The sequence below is a fragment of the Myotis daubentonii genome, chromosome 2 (genome assembly GCF_963259705.1).
Source record: "Myotis daubentonii chromosome 2, mMyoDau2.1, whole genome shotgun sequence".
Taxonomy (NCBI): domain Eukaryota; kingdom Metazoa; phylum Chordata; class Mammalia; order Chiroptera; family Vespertilionidae; genus Myotis; species Myotis daubentonii.
In genome coordinates this window covers 181,698,236-181,715,026 of record NC_081841.1, presented here as the reverse complement: position 1 = coordinate 181,715,026, position 16,791 = coordinate 181,698,236, and the positions used below count along the sequence as shown (strand labels likewise).

Below are 16,791 nucleotides of genomic sequence, written 5' to 3'. Positions count from 1 at the left end.
ATTCTTGCAAATATAAATAATCATAATATAAATGAGAATATAGACTATTCCAACTGTCAAAACATTTCACTTCCGTTTCAGTTCCAACCAAGACAGTCTTTGTCATCAGTGTACTCCAAAATATGACAGCACTGGACTGGTTTAGGGCTGGCCATTAGAATTCATTTCACATGCCCATCTAACTGAAATGGGGATGGCTGCCAGCAATGCTGTGTTAAGGTCACAGCTGGGTTTAAGGAGAAACAGCAACATCATCAGTTAGCAATGACCATAATGGGCACACATATGGAACACAGGTGACACCTCTAAACTAAATTTCTTTTATCCCTTAGAAATTCCATGGCTGCACCAGAATCACATTAAATCTGTAGGCCAGCATATCCAACCATCAACATGATCAAATGAGAATGCTTTGTAAACTATGTAGTGCTTTAAAATATAAGATAATTTGACTGTCACCTTTGCAAAACAAGATGCAGAAACCATGAAAAAATAGCTCTAAGTCTTCTATTTCCCACATTTTAAACTCTAAAAATATATTCTATTCAGGGCAAAGCCCTGTGAGCCATCAGGAAAATCTGGGGGATTAAGGACATTAAGACTTTACAATTATTTAAATCTAACAAATTGGATTTATAGAATTGTTTTAATGACAAATAAAAATAGAAAACACACTTTTAAATAATTTTGTAATTTGTCCTATGCTTACGGACACAAAAACCTGTGACCTGGTATAAAAATAAATAATTGGAGATTACTATAAGGTGCCTGCTCCTTATAAAATTGATCACTGACTTACACTCAGCAAAGCACTACTTCTGCATTCAACCTGCAACACACTAGAGGAGGGGTGGGCAAACTTTTTGACTTGAGGGCCACAATGGGTTCTTAAACTGGATCGGAGGGCCGAACAAAAGCATGGATGGAGTGTTTGTGTGAACTAATATAAATTCAAAGTAAACATCATTACATAAAAGGGTACGTCTTTTGTTGTTGTTGTTTTATTCATTTCTAACGGGCCAGATCCAGCCCGCCGGCTGTAGTTTGCCCACGGCTGCGGAGGCAGGAGATCTCTGCCTTAAGTGTCAAAATGTGGGAGATTCCACACTTGCAAAAGAAAGTCCTTCACCAACGGTCCCTCCTGTCCTCATCTAACGTAACCCTGCACTAGTCTCCAACCATGCCTCCTATACAGTATTCCTAACGGTTTGAAGTACATATTGCTTTGGAAAGTAAAATGCTCTTCTCTCTCTACTGCTAATAAACTGGCATCCCTTCCTTCAGACCAAATAGAAAATTCCTATCTTTATGGCTCTCCAAAGTTACTGCATTCTATACTGGTCCCTACTTCATTTATTATCCCTGAGGATTTCATGTCAGGGCCCGTCTTATGTATGTGTATGTTTAGATTTCCCAAGGCAGAACTGAAACTTATCTCTGTAGCTGCTCTTATAAAAGCAAAGTGAGAGCTTTTTAGGAGATTCTAGCAGGAGAGTGTGCCTATTCACATTCCTGGACAGAAGAGTGGTTGTCCTCTTTATCTTCAGAGTATAGATGCCCATAAAGTGATGAAGTGGAAGGGGATGCTTGCCTACTTAGCCAGATTAACGAAATTAACCCCCCAAATCAGGAAGACACCAACTTCAGTCCCTTACAGCAGTGGTTCTCAGCCAAATTGAGAACCACTGTATTCTTGCAACTGAACTAATACAGAATCTATACTATATTCTAACAGAAAATAACTGAAAGACCTTCACAGGAACTTGGTGAAATTAACCTGAGTGGTATTAATTACATTATTATGACATACAGGTGGATTATTGTGGATAATTAAGTATTTAGCAAAGAAAAGGTGGCAGGTTTATACACCACAATCTTCACTAATACTCAAACTCACAAATAAGACCCAGCACCAGCATGTTCTATGAAATCAGCCTATAAGTCTTGAAAAACATAGAATTCTGCTCTTCTCAGCAGCAAAAACCCAAGAGAAATCTCCTACTTGGTTTAACCACCACTATAAAAGTAATTCGTAGATTCAACAATCTGTTAGAGCTGAAAGCTTAGATTATCCAATCAATATTCAAACTGATGCAAGTTTCTAAAATGTTAAGCATACATACTAATCACTAAAAACCAAATTTAACATTGTTTTTAATTCTCTTGAAATTGTAAACTGCATTTTCATGTGTAAACGGTGTAACTGAAAAGAGATAGTGTCTAGTGCTGCAATTGCTTCATTAGAATCTGCTTTGCTGAAAACATCAATAAATAAAACTAGAGAATTTGTTAATATAATATTAATGATAAATAGTATTTCTTACAAATTTAGAGGCTTTGAGGGACTAAGAGTAGCAGAAAGAAAAGGCAAATCTAGGGAAAATTTGCCTTCTCCCTTCCCAAAGGCCAATGAAGCAGAGCTCACCTGAAAGTCATCCTTGACTGCTTGGAGGTCATACAGGAAGAACCTCTGACAATGTGGCAGGAGTAGAGTCAGCAAAAGAGACAGGGCACTGGGGACCAGTAAAAGACTCTTAGATAGAGGTGCCTTGTCTGGAGGGAAAAAGAAAACCGCTTTGAGAATTATTGTTCCTAAGATTTAAAAAAACACACGAGTGAACAAAGCAAGAGAATTTACTTTTTAAAACAAAATGAAAGTAAACTGCACAAACTCTGGAACTTAGTTCTCATTAACATATATTTCAAAACATTTACCTACAGAGGTAAGTGATCAAAGGGCACTGGAAAACAAGTGGAATTTACTGGCAAGGTTTTCATTGTTAGTTGGCTCTTATGTGAGACCAAAACAAGTTAACAGCTAGGAACTCCCATAAAATACCTTTCAGAACATGGTCACCGAAGTGCAAAGAAATAGAAGAGTATGCTTTCTATCAAATTGACCGGCTAGCTTTTGAGCATGCGCAGGATTCACATACATAAGCACATTAAAAATAATTAAAATGTGCCCTAACCGGTTTGTCTCAGTGGATAGAGCGTCGGCCTATGGACTAAAGGGTCCCAGGTTCGATTCCGGTTCAAGGGCATCATGTACCTTGGTTACAGGCACATCCTCAGTAGGGAGTGTGCAGGAGGCAGCTGATCGATGTTTCTCTCTCATCGATGTTTCTAACTCTCCCTCTCCCTTCCTCTCTGTAAAAAATCAATAAAATATATTAAAAAACAAGAATAATTAAAATGTGGTTAAAAGTGCTAACATTACTGACTGCAGTGACCTACTGAGATTATCCACCATGAGTATGACTGGAGCCCAAGTCGGTTTTCCATTTAGAGCCTTTTCTAAACATTATGCAGCTTTCAAATTACACCACCATTTCCACTTCCCTTCGTCCATTTCAGTGAAGCATTTTAGCCCCAGGAGCCCCCCCCACTCACTCTGCACCCATTTCCAGGGACTATTTGAATATTCAGGATTTTGTACCTGTTTTGCCTTCCGAACTACATTAAAGATTTCTAAACAAAGGCCACCTGCTTTCTCTTCTCTCTATTGGCAATAAAGCCCAGCACAACCCCTTGCACCTAAGAAAGGTTCAGCTCAACAGGACAGACCACAGAAAGATATCACTGATGGAGACAATCTCAGATCGCACAGGGATCACTTTAAGAGTATTCACAAGAAATTCCCTGGGAGTGAATTTACTAACTACAGTTGGTAATGAGTTTGTTTAAGTATATAAAAATAGCCCAACTGTTTCCTCTCTGATAAGGTCTTGCAACATCTAAATTGGAACCATTAGTACAGTGGTTGCATACAATCTTCATGACTGAGACACAATCAAGGCTCCACGGAATCGAAAAGCTAACAGAGCTCCCATCCCCGAGATAAGAGGTTCCCCATGGCCTCAATAAGTATAGAAGAAACAATAAGTATACATCAAAAGTATAGCAGAGCACCATGGCTGTGAGCTTAATCAACCTAAATTCTATCTCCAGCAGTTTAAGCCTCAGTTTTCCTCACTTGTAAAATGAAGATAAGAAAAGCTACCTCAAAAGTGTTGTGAGAAGTAAATGAAATAGAGAAAACTGCTTCTACAACTGCAATCACATCACCCCAGGAGAATGGGCTTCCTGGAAAGGCAAGCTCCTTTATTTTTCTGACGGACTGAAGATGGGGCAGGGGTGATGTAAGGCAGCTGGGACCATGTTTTCTTCCTTAGGTTGGACTCCACCATTCCTTGTGAAACAGGCTCGTGCAAGGATCATTCATGGCTGCCTCTTCCAGGCCAGCTCCTGAGTAACTCGGCATTACTGAAGAAAATCAAATCGCTAAGCTGCAAGATTTCACGGTAAGTTCATAGTCTCAAATCTCAAACTGCTAACACTCTCTACTGATCAGCAATTCTATTCCTTTTCTCTAGTAAACCTACTCATCAACTTATTTCACACCATCTCGTCCTCTCTCCTCAAACCTCCCTGCTCCACACTCCCAACTTGGCTTACATGTCACCAAGTGAATAAATGAATGACATGCTTTAGTATTTTCAGTCATTCTCTAAAATTAACGAGCACCTACTCTTGACCATGTATTATCCTAGGCCCTGGGGTATAGCAGTAAGTGATGGACAAAATCCCTCCCCTTTTGTGGTGCTTTCAGTCTAGACAAGAGAGAAAAGAAAATACACAAACCAAGGCAACTATGCATTATGTCAAATGGAAATAAATACTATAGAAAAATTAAGCAGGCCAGGCTGGTATGGCTTAGTGGTTGAGCATTGACTCAAGAACCATGAACCAACTGTGGTTCAATTCCTGGTCAGGGCATGTGCCCAAGTTGTGGGCTTGATCCCCAGTAGGGAGTGTGCAGAAGGCAGTCGATAGATGATTCTCTCTCATCATTGATGTTTCTATCTCCCACTCCCTTCCTCTCTCTGAAAATCAATAAAAACATATTAAAAACAAAAAAGAAATGAAAATTAAGCAGGGTAAAGAGTATGGCTATATCATCCATCATAGATTACCTGGTCTCTTTTAAAATACATGATAGGACTGCCACACACCCATTCCCCCTCCCTAACTGAAGTTAGGTATGGCAACATGACTCACTTTGGCCAAATCAGTAATAGACATTACTTCCAGGCAGATACTTGAAGAGCCAGTGAATGGACTTTCCCTCTGCCAGTACTCAAGATGGTGGCCATGCTATCAGCCAGATCCTAGAGTTAAAGACGGTGTGAAGTGGACCTCCCAGGTGACTTGCCACAGAGGGATACCATCAGTGAGAAACAAACCTTGTCGTCTAGGCCCCTGCTATTGTGGAGTTGCTTGCTGCTGCAACACAACTTAGTTTATCCTGGTTTAGTGGAAAACACAGTGCTAGTAGGGAAAGAGGGGTGCTATTTTACATAGGTTGGTAAAAGGCCCTTCTAATAAGGGGAGATTTGAGCAGAGACCTGTGGAAGTAGGCCAAGCAGATATCTGGGGGAACAGTATTCCTGGCAGAGGAAACAACAAATCAAATGCTTTGAGGCAGGAACATGCTCAACATGATTAAAAAAACAAAATAGTAAGACCACCAAGGCAGCTAAAAGCAGAATAAGCACAAGGCACACAAGTAGGATATAAGGTCAAATATGTGGGAGACCAAATAGTGTAGAGCTCTGTAGGCCATCAAAAGAACTTTAATCTTTCCTCTGAGAGTGTCAGGATCAGTTTGAGGGGTTTAAAGCAGGAGTATCAAATGATCAAACATATTTGCAGAGGACCACTTTGGTTGTTAAATTGACATCACAGGAAGGGGAGTGTAGAAGACTGGAGACAGGTAAGGAGGCTATCATGATGATCCTGGCATGATGATGGCCAGGACCAGAGTGGTTTAGGTGGAGATGGTCAAAACTGGGACATGGTTGGAAGGTACAGCAGGCATGATTTGCTGGCTGACTGGGTGTAGAAAATGGGCAAATGGAGAAGTCAAAGATGACTCCAAAGTTTTTGTTGAGCAACTAGAAGAACTGTTGCCAGCTACTAAGATGGAAAATTCTGTTACCTTTGCCCTTACCATGCCTATAAGGTCTGAACCCGTCTTGCAAAATGCTTCCTAACGCCCATGTACCTCCATCTGCCAAGACTCCACCCCTCTACACCAGTGCTATTCAAAGTAGCCAGTTCACAAGCTGCTACCAGTCCACAGTGAAGTTTGTGTCAGAATGTGAACCAATATACTGCATCCTTCAGGGAGGAAGTCCAACTATGAAAAAAATATCATCTGAACTGAGCATATGCTCTGCTCAAATATCACATTATTTGTGAATAGTCATGTAACTCTCTATCCCCTTTGTTCTGATTTATTTTTTCATAGCACTTATCAACAAATGCCTTATTAAATAGTGATTCATCAAATTTATCATTCAAAGTGATTGTAAGATACACCATTCTTTTAGGTGTCACTAAAAAAGAAACACTGACAAATATAATTCTAAATTGTCATAAATTATAAGGTACACCCCACTTTCAGAAACACTAAAATGTGAAAAAATTCCATTTAGAATCAAGAAATATGTTTGTGTATTGTCCATCTTTCCATCTTCAGTCCCCATCCTATCTAATAAAACAGAAACATGGTAATTGGCGTATGACCGCTACCCTTTTCATTGGCTAATCAGCGAGATATGCAAATTAGTCGACAGCCAAGATGGCAGCTAATTTGCATATGTCAGCCCCAAGCCTCAGACTGAGGCTTTAGGCTGGGGCCTGGGCTGAGCCATCCAGCAATCATTGATGGCGGCAGCAGAGGGGAACCAGGCGGAGCCAGCCAGCTATGCTTGATGGCAGCAGCGGCAGGAAGCTGGGGGTGCTCGGGCCCAAGCCTAAAGCCTCCACCAGAGGCTTTAGGCTTGCGCTGGTCCAGCCAGCCAGGGATCCTTGAGGGCAGTTGCAGCGGGGAACCGGGACGGAGCCAGCCAGCAATCGGTGGCGGGGGGTTGCTGGGGGTGCCCCAGTCCAGGCCTAAAGCCTTGGCCAGAGGCTTTAGGCTTGGGCCAGGGAGGAGCCAGCCAGCGATTGTTGATGGCGGCGGCTGCAGGGAGCTGGGGGTGCCCCGGCCCAGGCCTAAACCCTCAGCCTGAGGCGTTAGGCCTGGGTCAGGGAGGAGCCAGCCAGAGATCGTTGATGGTGGGGAGCATGGGGGGGTCCGGCCCAGGCCTAACGCCTCAGCCAGAGGCTTTAGGCTTGGACTGGGGCGGAGCCAGCCAGCGATCATTGATGGTGGCTTTGGCGGGGAACCGGGGCGGAGCCAGCCAGCGATCGGTGGGGGCGGGGAGCTGGGGGTGCTCCAGTCCAGGCCTAAAGCCTTGGCCAGAGGCTTTAGGCTTGGGCCGGGGAGGAGCCAGCCAGCGATTGTTGATGGCGGGGAGCATAGGGAGGGTCCGGCCCAGGCCTAACACCTCAGCCAGAGGCTTTAGGCTTGGACTGGGGCAGAGCCAGCCAGCAATAGTTTATGGCGGCTTTGGCGGGGAACGGGGAGGAGCCAGTCAGCGATTGGCGGCGGGGAGCTGGTGGTGCCCAGGTCCAGGCCTAAAGCCTCAGCCTGAGGCTTTAGGCCAGGGCCGGGGCGGAGCCAGCCAGCGATCACTGATGGCAGAGGTGGCGGTGGGGAGCTGGGGGTGCCCAGGTCCAGGCCTAAAGCCTCAGCCTGAGGCGTTAGGCCTGGGCCAGGGAGGAGCCAGCCAGCGATCTTGATGGCGAGGAGCATGGGGGGGCGGGGGGGTGGCCGGCCCAGGACTAACACCTCAGCCAGAGGCTTTAGGCTTGGGCCGGGGAGGAGCCAGCCAGCGATTGTTGATGGGAGCATGGGGGGAGGGTCCCCGGCCCAGGCCTAACACCTCAGCCAGAGGCTTTAGGCTTGGACCGTGACGGAGCCAGCAAGGGATCCTCATGGCGACTTTGGCAGGGAACCGGGTCAGAGCCAGTCAGTGATTGGTGGCGGGGAGCTGGGGGTGCCCCGGTCCAGGTCTAAAGCCTCGGCCTGAGGCTTTAGGCCGGGGCCGGGGGGGAGCCAGCCAGCGATCAGCGGCAGGGAGCTGGGGGGGCGGGGGGCGCCGGCCCAGGCCCAGGCCTAACACCTCAACCAGAGGCTTTAGGCTTGGGCCGGGGAGGAGCCAGCCAGGGATCATTGATGGCTGCAGCAGCGGGAAATCAGGGCGGAGCCAGCCAGCGATCCTTGATGGCGGTGGCAGCTGCTGTGGGGAGCTGGGGGTGCCCCGGCCCAGGCCTAAAACCTCGGCCTGAGGCTTTAGGTTTGGGCCGGGGAGGAGCCAGCCAGCGATCATTGAGCCAGCGATCATTGATGGCAGCCCAGGCCTAACACCTCAGCCTGAGGCTTTAAGCTTGGGCCAAGGAGGAGCCAGCCAGCAATCGTTGATGGCGGCAGCGGCGGGGAGCTGGGGGTGACCCGGCCCAGGGCTAATAACTCTCCAGAGGCTTTAGGCCCGGCAGGGGCCATACTGGCAATTGGTGTGAACTACAGAGGAAACACCTTTTCTGACTGCTGATTGGCTAAGCTCCCTGTGGTCACTGGTAATATTCTTAGTAACTTGGGTAATGAGAGTCCAAATAGGTGATCTAGGGTTTTTTTACTACACTCCTGGAGAAAAAAAGGAAGGTCTGCTGCTGGAGGGTTAAGAAATGTCATATCCTGCCCTAGCTGGTTTGGCTCAGTGGGTAATACCTCAGCCTGCCCAACACAGATTCTGGGTTCAATTCTGACCAAGGGCATGTACCTAGGTTGCAGGTTCCTCCCTGGCCCGGGCCCAGGTCAGGGCTCATGCAGGAGGCAACCAATCAAAGTGTTCCTCTCACTTTGATGTTTCTCTCTGTCTTTCCCTTTCCCCTCCACATTCTCTAAAAATCAATGGAAACATATCCTCAGGTGAGGAGAAGGAAGGAAGAAGGAAGGAAGGAAGGAAGGAAGGAAGGAAGGAAGGAAGGAAGGAAGGAAGGAAGGAAGGAAGGGAGGAAGGAAGGAAGGAAGATGGAAGGATGGAAGGATGGATGGATGGATTTTTTCATGGTAAAGGGACTGGAGTCCGTGTTGATGAAAACATCTTGGTGGCTGCCCTGACTGGCAGTGGCTGCAACAGTGCGGTGATGGGGCTGCGGTCTTCCCCTGATCAGCCTGGTTGACTCCCACAAAGGGAGGCCAGACTATGGCTTAGGCCCACTCCCCAAGGGGAGCAGGGAGCAGGTAGTAGGACATCCCCTAGGGCTCCCAGTATGTGATAGGGGGCAAGCTGGGCTGAGGGACCCCCCCCCCCCCCGCCAGTGCACAAATTTTTGTGCACCGGGCCTCTAGTCTAATCTAATAAAAGACAAACACGCAAATCGACTGCACCTTTGCTATGCCTTAAGCCACGCCCACAAGCCAATCAGAGTGACTATATGCAAATTAATGCAACCAAGATGGCGGCCGGCAGCCACGGAGCTGGAGCGAGCAGGAGGCTTGGTTGCTCCAGTGATGGAGGAAGCCAAGCTTCCCGCCTGCCACGGCCGGCTCTGAGCTCCACTGAAGGCAACAAAGGTTCAATTATAGAAGGTAAATAAATCCCAGAATAAAAAAAAAAAAAGAAGAGGCTGGGAGCTTCTGTCGCTGGGGGGCTTGGCCAACCTGAAAGCGGCCCTCAGCCCCTTACTCAGACTGGCTAGGCAACCCAGTGGGGACCCCCCACCCTAAAGGGGGTGTGGCCAGCCTGAAAACAGCCATCAGCCCCTCACCCAGGCTGGCCAGGCACCCCAGTGGGGACCCCCACCCTGAAGGGGGTGTGACCAGCTGCAAACAGCCAGCAGCCCCTCACCCAGGCTGGCAGGCACACCAGCAGGACCCCCACCCTGATCCGGGACACCCTTCAGGGCAAATCAGCTGGCACCCATCCATACACCAGGCCTCTATCCTATATAATAAAAAGGTAATATGCTAACTGACCCTAACAGCAGAATGACTGGGAATGACTGGTCACTATGACACACTGACCACCAGGGTCCAGACTCTCAATGCAGGAGCTGCCCCCTGGTGGTCAGTGCGCTCCCACAGGGGGAGCTCTGCTCAGCCACAAGCCAGGCTGATGGCTGCCAGTACAGTGGTGGTGGTGAGAGCCTCTCCCACCTCCTCAGCAGCACTAAGGATGTCAGACTGCAGCTTAGGCCTGCTCCCTGCTGGCAAGTGGACATCCCCCGAGGGCTCCAGGCTGCCAGAGGGATGTCTGATTGCCAGCTTAGGCCTGATCCCCCGGGGAGCGGGCCTAAGCCAGCAGGTGGTCATCCCCGGAGGGGTCCCAGACTGTGAGAGGGCACAGACTGGGCTGAGGGGCACCCACCCCCCCCGAGTGCACAAATTTTTGTGCACCGGGCCTCTAGTTAAATATAAGCTCCCTGGAGGCAGCAACTTAGTCTAGTATGTTTACTGTTGCAGCATTCCCCATGCCTATAACAGAATCTGGCCCATAGGGGCAGTCAATAAGTGTTTGTGTATTAAAAAGTGACTGATGTATAAAAGGGACTTAATAAATACTGATGGAAGAAAAGCCCAAGTGTCCAGCAATGGATAACTGAACAAACAAAATGTGGTATATATATACATTGGAACATCTATTCCCTCTTAAAAAAGAAGGAAATTGTGATACAAGCTACACTATGGATAAACATTTTGGACATTACCCTGAGAGAAATAAACCAGACACAAACAGATAAATACTGTATGACTGCACTTATATGAGGTACCTAAGTTGTCAAATTCATAGAGATAGGAAGTAGAATAGTGGTTGCTAGGGGCTGGGGAAGGGAAGAATGAGGTGTTGTTTAATGGGTAAAAATTTCAGTTTTGCAAAATGAAAAGAGTTCTAGAAGTAGATGCACAATTTAATGTCATTAAACTGTATACTTAAAATGGTTAAGACAGACACTAGCCAGTTTGGCTCAGTGGATAGAGTATAGACCTGCAGACTGAAGGGTCAAAGGTTAGATTTCAGTCAAGAGCATGTGCCTCGGTTGCAGGCTTGATCCCTAGCCCCAGTTGGGGCACATGTGGGAGGCAACCAATTGATGTTTGTCTCATGTTCATATTTCTCTGTGTGTGTGTCTCTCCCCTTCCCTTCCACTCTCACTTAAAAAAAAAAAAATGGAAAAAATATCCTCAATTAAGGATTAACCAAAAAAAAAAAAAAATGGAGGGGGGGAGAAAAAATGGTTAAGATGGTAAAATTTGTTAAGTATCTATATATATATTGTTAAGTATCTATATATATAAAAGGCTAAGTGACAGTCCGACCATCCGGTAGGTATGATGCACTCTGACCACCAGGGGGCAGACGCTCAATGCAGGAGCTGCCAAGCTACGGTGTCTTGGCAGCAGCAGTTCTCAGGTGACACACCCTGGAACCAGAGAGAAGGGACCCCAATTCTGGGGTGTGTCACCCAAGAACAGCCCTCTCGCAATCTGGGACCCCTTGGGGGATGTCAAAGAGCTGGTTTCAGCCCGATCCCAACAGGCCAGGGTGAAGGATCCCCACCTGCCAGAGGAACCCCGCTCACTCCGCAGATGCCCTTCGAGCCACGGCACCACCCCAAGTGTGGCTGGCCAGGGAGGAACCACAGGAAGTTGGCTTCAGGTTGTGTCCGGCCTATCTCACCCAGTCCCGCACCACCAGCCACCTTCTAATTAATTTCCTTTCAATGTGCACAAATCTGTGCACCGGTGCACTAGTCTATATATATAAAACCCTAATATGCAAATAGACCGAAGGGCAGAACAACCAAACAACCAGTCACTATGACGTGTGCTGACCACTAGGGGGCATGCGCAGAACATGGCAGGCGTCTACCACGGCAGGATAGTGGAGCAGGTGAGTGGGGGCGCCAGAACAAGGCGGGGTGCTGGTCGCTGTCATCAGGGTGAGACTCTGGTGGTTACTAAAATTTTTTTGCTCCCATGTACCACAGTCTCGCCCGGTGCTCACACCTGCTGCCGGTGTCGGCTCTGCTCCATCAGTGAGTACAAGCCAGGCCGGTGCCGTCAGTGCGTGGAAGTGGCGGCGGTGGCGGTGGGCAGTGGCGGCAGCAGGGCTGCAGGCAGACAGGGGACCAGGGCTGCGATGGGAGGGGCTGGGCAGGGGCGAGGAGGATGGGCTGAGACCCGCCCCTGTGCCCATCACAGCCTCATGGCCCCCAGTTCCTTTCAAGGTGCATGAATTAATGCACTGGACCCCTAGTATTTTATAATGATTAAAAATTACGATTAAAATAAATAAAATCCTTACTGAATTAATAACTGGCCCCATTTACACAACCATTTTAATTCTGTACAGGATTAAACACACGCCTAACAATATAGTGCTGATAACTTAAATCAGATAATTCTACTATTAAGTCTTCCTCTTAAGATGAGTAAAAATCAGATCCCAAAAATTTTCAATTGATAGAACCAAAAAGAGAAACAGATAAATCTACAATATAGTTAGAGACTTCAGTGCTCCTCTTTCACTAATTGATAATACAAGTAGACAGAAAATCGGGGTTGTGGACTGAATTGTCCCTTCCCCCTCCCCACTCTCACCCGCAAATTCATACACTGAAGAATTAATCTCCAATGAATATATTTGGAGATAAGTATTTAAAAAATTATTTAGGTTCAATTAAGATCCATAAAGGTGGGGGCCCTAATCTACACATACAGAGGAAAGAGCATGTGAATACACAGGGAGAAAATGACTATCTACAACCCAGGGAGAGAAGCAAAAAACAAATTTGCTAACACCTTGATCTTGAACTTCTAGTCTCCAGACCTGTAAGAAAACAAATTTCTGTTGATTAAACCACCCCATCTCTGATATGTTGTTAATGGCCATCAGTAAGAATACAGAACACTTAAAAAAACAATATCAATCAATCTGACCTGGTTGATATTTATAGAACACTCCACCCAACAACAGCAAATGACACATTTTTTAAGTGCTTATTCTCCATGGAAGACCATATTCTGAGCCATAAAACACTCCTCAATTATTTTTTTAAAAATTAAGGTCATGCAAAATGTGTCCCTGACAACAAAATTAAACTAGAAATAAAAACAACAAAAAAGATGGATGGAAAATACCCCAAATACCTAAAAATTAAACAACATATTTCTTAACATATCTGGGTCAAGGGGGGAAGTCACAAAGGAAATTAGAAAATATGTTAAATAGAATGAAAAGTGAAAGTACAACCAAAATTTATGGGCTGCAAATAAAGCAGTGCTCAGAGGGAAATTTATAGCATTACTAGTAAGTGCTTATATAGGAAGAGAAATGGTCTCAAATGATGATGTAGGATACAAGCTTTTAAAAACTAGGAAGAAAGGAAGCAGATGAAAAAAAATAATTAAAATCAAAGCAGAAATTAATGAATTTCTAATAAATTATATATATATATATATATATATATATATATGAAAAATCAATGAGACTAAAAGCTTATTCTCTGAAAGGATCAATAATATTAATACACCTGTAGCAGATGATCAGGAGGAAAAAAGAAGATAATTACTAGTGTCAGGGATAAAAGAGGGGACAGGACTATGGATCCCACAGATATCATTAGGATAATAAGAGTTTGCACAACATTGTGAAATGTACTTAATGTCACTGGACTGTACACTTAAAAATGGCTGAAATGTGCCCTAACCGGTTTGGCTCAGTGGATAGAGCGTCGGCCTGCGGACTGAAGGGTCCCGGGTTCGATTCCAGTCAAGGGCATGTACCTTGGTTGCAGGCACATCCCCAGGAGGGGGTGTGCAAGAGGCAGCTGATCGATGTTTCTCTCTCATCGATGTTTCTAACTCTCTATCCCTCTCCCTTCCTCTCTGTAAAAAATCAATAAAATATTTTTTTTAAATGGCTGAAATGGTAAATTTTATGTACGTACTTTTTATTACTAACAAATATTTTAAAGGGATAAGATATTGGAAACAACAGTTGCCCATAAAATTTGACAACTTAGATGAAGTAGACAAATTCCTTGAAAGATATAATCTACCAAAGCTCACTCAAAAAGAAACAGGTAACTTGAATAGTCCTATAGAAATGAACTCATAGCTAAAATTCTTCCAACAAAGAAAACACCAGGCCTCATGACTTCACTGGAGAATTCTATCAAGCATTTAAGAGAAAAAGAATACTAATTCTACACAAATTCTTCCATCATAGAGAAAAAGAAAGAACACCTTCCAAATCATTTTATGAGGTCAACATTACACTGATACCAAATGTAGGGCGGGCTATAGGGTTAAGCCTGGGACTGACCTGTTGGCAAAGCCACAAACAAGTCCCAGCTTAGAGGGCACAGTCCTCTTAGCATAATTAGGCTTGACCTTATGACACTCCCTAGATCCTTCCTAGGTAGCTAATGGGCTGTGAGAGGTGCAGCAAGTGCTGCCAAAACAAGTGAAATTCACAAGAACATTGTAACTATAGTGACCACTACCTTGTTTACCTCTGGCTATAAAATAAAGGCTCAGCTTGCTGTCTGGATCTCTCTCTGTGGCCTCAGCCAGGCACAGGAAGTTTCACCTAGACCCAGCTTATTCTCTGTCATTTCTTCATCCTTCACCACCCTCAGTTAGGCTTGCGAACCCTTGGCTGAGCTGGCTCGGCACAGCCAAAACCATACAAAGACATTGAAAGGAAACAATACACCAACATCTCTTAGGAACACAGATGAAATTTTTCTTCAACAAAACATTAGCAAATTGAATCGCACTATACATAAATAGGATAATACATCACGACCAAGGGAAGTTTATACCAGGAATACAAAGCAAATATATCAATGTAATTCCCTACATCAATAGAGTAAAGAAAAATGTACTGTATAACTCTATTCACACCCTGCACAATTATCTGCTTATTCTATGTAGCCAATTTTTGTCAATTCATGAGGCAAAACTTGCCACTTACTGTGTAGTCAATGATAAGCTACTGGCTGTGTAGTCAATGTTTGGCTACCTCTTTGATCTAATCTTATTAATTATGATCAACATTTACTGAGCATTTACCAAGTGCAAAATACCATACACAGTACCATACTCCTGACACTCACACCTCAGGCCTTTACACCCGCTACTCCCTCTACCCCAAATGTTCTTCCCACATGCAGCTTATCATGATCATTCAGTCGGCTTTTCTAATAGCATCTGAGAGTGGCTTTTACTCATGATTTTATTGCTCTGGGGCACATCACCGTGCTTATTTCAGATCATTTTTCACTATTTGAAATTATTCTCTGTTTACTTCTTTGTCTCTCTCATCAGAACACAACAGTCTTGCTCACTGTTATATTCCCATCCTCAGAATAGCACCTGGCACATAGTACTGGCACAGAGTATTTGGTGAACAAATAAATTATATGAGGTAGACACTAATTTCTCCAAATGTAAACACGAAAAAACTGCAACTCAGCCTAGGTTCCACTGAAATGGAAAGGTAAGACAAAGGGTTGGATACAGGTAGTTTACTTTGGAATGTGATCCCAGGGAGCTGAAGTGAAGGACACAGAGAGTGAAACAGGGAGGGAGTGTCAGCACACGGTTTCATCAGCAGTTGGACACTGCTCTGAGTGATAGATGTTTCTGACAAGTGCTTGATCCCAGGGGATTTTCTAAGAAGGCTTGTGAATGTATTCGCAGAACTATCACCCAGGGAGGACACAGGAAAGCAATTTTATCCATCATCCCTCAATAATCTAGCGTGGCCAAAGAAAAGAAGCTCCAATAGAAGGAATAGAGATATAAGCGTTACCAAACCAGACTGGTTTACACCAAACAAGGCTGGAGAAACAGATGGAATGAATGAAAGGTGAGACCGAGCACACCAAAACGCTGTCTGAAGTAATGGTGAGGAAATGGCAGAACCAAGTTCAAACCCTGAAAATTGGACCACAAATAAAACTGCTTCTCATGCTGCATTGCCACAGAACGCCATGGTCCAAAGTGATTTTCACCTGTGTGGTAGGGTTTCAAGTGAAAGACATTTTTAGTCACAAATAGCAACCACAGAAATCAAAGTGGTACCCTGTATAACAAAAATAAATGCAACTGTGAATGGGGATATAAAAGAGCTGAAGTCTTGGGAGGGTGCAACACAGAGTGGGTATTTATTAAGTGCTAAACTGATAAAAAAAAATTAAAAAATATATAAATGCTCTGCCCCCAAAACAACATCTGCATCTAGGAATTTAGCCCAAATTATCATGGAGGTGTATAAATTTTTTGCTACAAAAATGGTCATCACAGCCTTGTTTATGATCAGGAAAAGACTAGAAACAACATGAATGTCCAATAAGAAAATGGGTAAATTATGTTTGATCAATTAAAATAATCATCAATTTTAAGAAGTAGGTTGTAGGAATAATATTTCATGCCTTGGGAAAATGTTCCTAAATAATAAGTGCAAAATATTTCTAATATGTAATTAGGTATTCTGGTAAATTAGCAATACCTTTTTCATCATATGACACATAAACTAATTACTAAAATTCTCAAACACACCAGAAAAAAAAGATATAATTTTGATTCATTCACACCAGATGGCTATTGTTGTGTTGGCTCTATCATTTTTTTTATTTGACACCTAAGCAAAAAGAGGTCAGTGCCCCTGACTAAAGAGTCAGGTATTGCATGTTTTAAAAATTCTTGCAGCACACTGGTTAAAAATCGCTGTAGTAAATAAATAAAATGTTATATACTACTTCTTTAAAAAGTAGTATATAAATTCCTGGGTGTTTTTTTTTAAGCACTTATAAAAATACTAGAGG

At 44.5% G+C, this 16,791-nt stretch overlaps 1 protein-coding gene across 1 annotated transcript in view; it reads right to left on the bottom strand.

The window, feature by feature from the left end:
- The window catches only part of UBAC2 (UBA domain containing 2), a 146,912-nt gene that overhangs the window by 107,666 nt on the left and 22,455 nt on the right, over positions 1-16,791 (bottom strand). Inside the window, 1 exon segment of the mRNA XM_059685029.1 lies at positions 2,426-2,553. Within this exon segment, the coding sequence (XP_059541012.1) occupies positions 2,426-2,553 (128 nt within the window).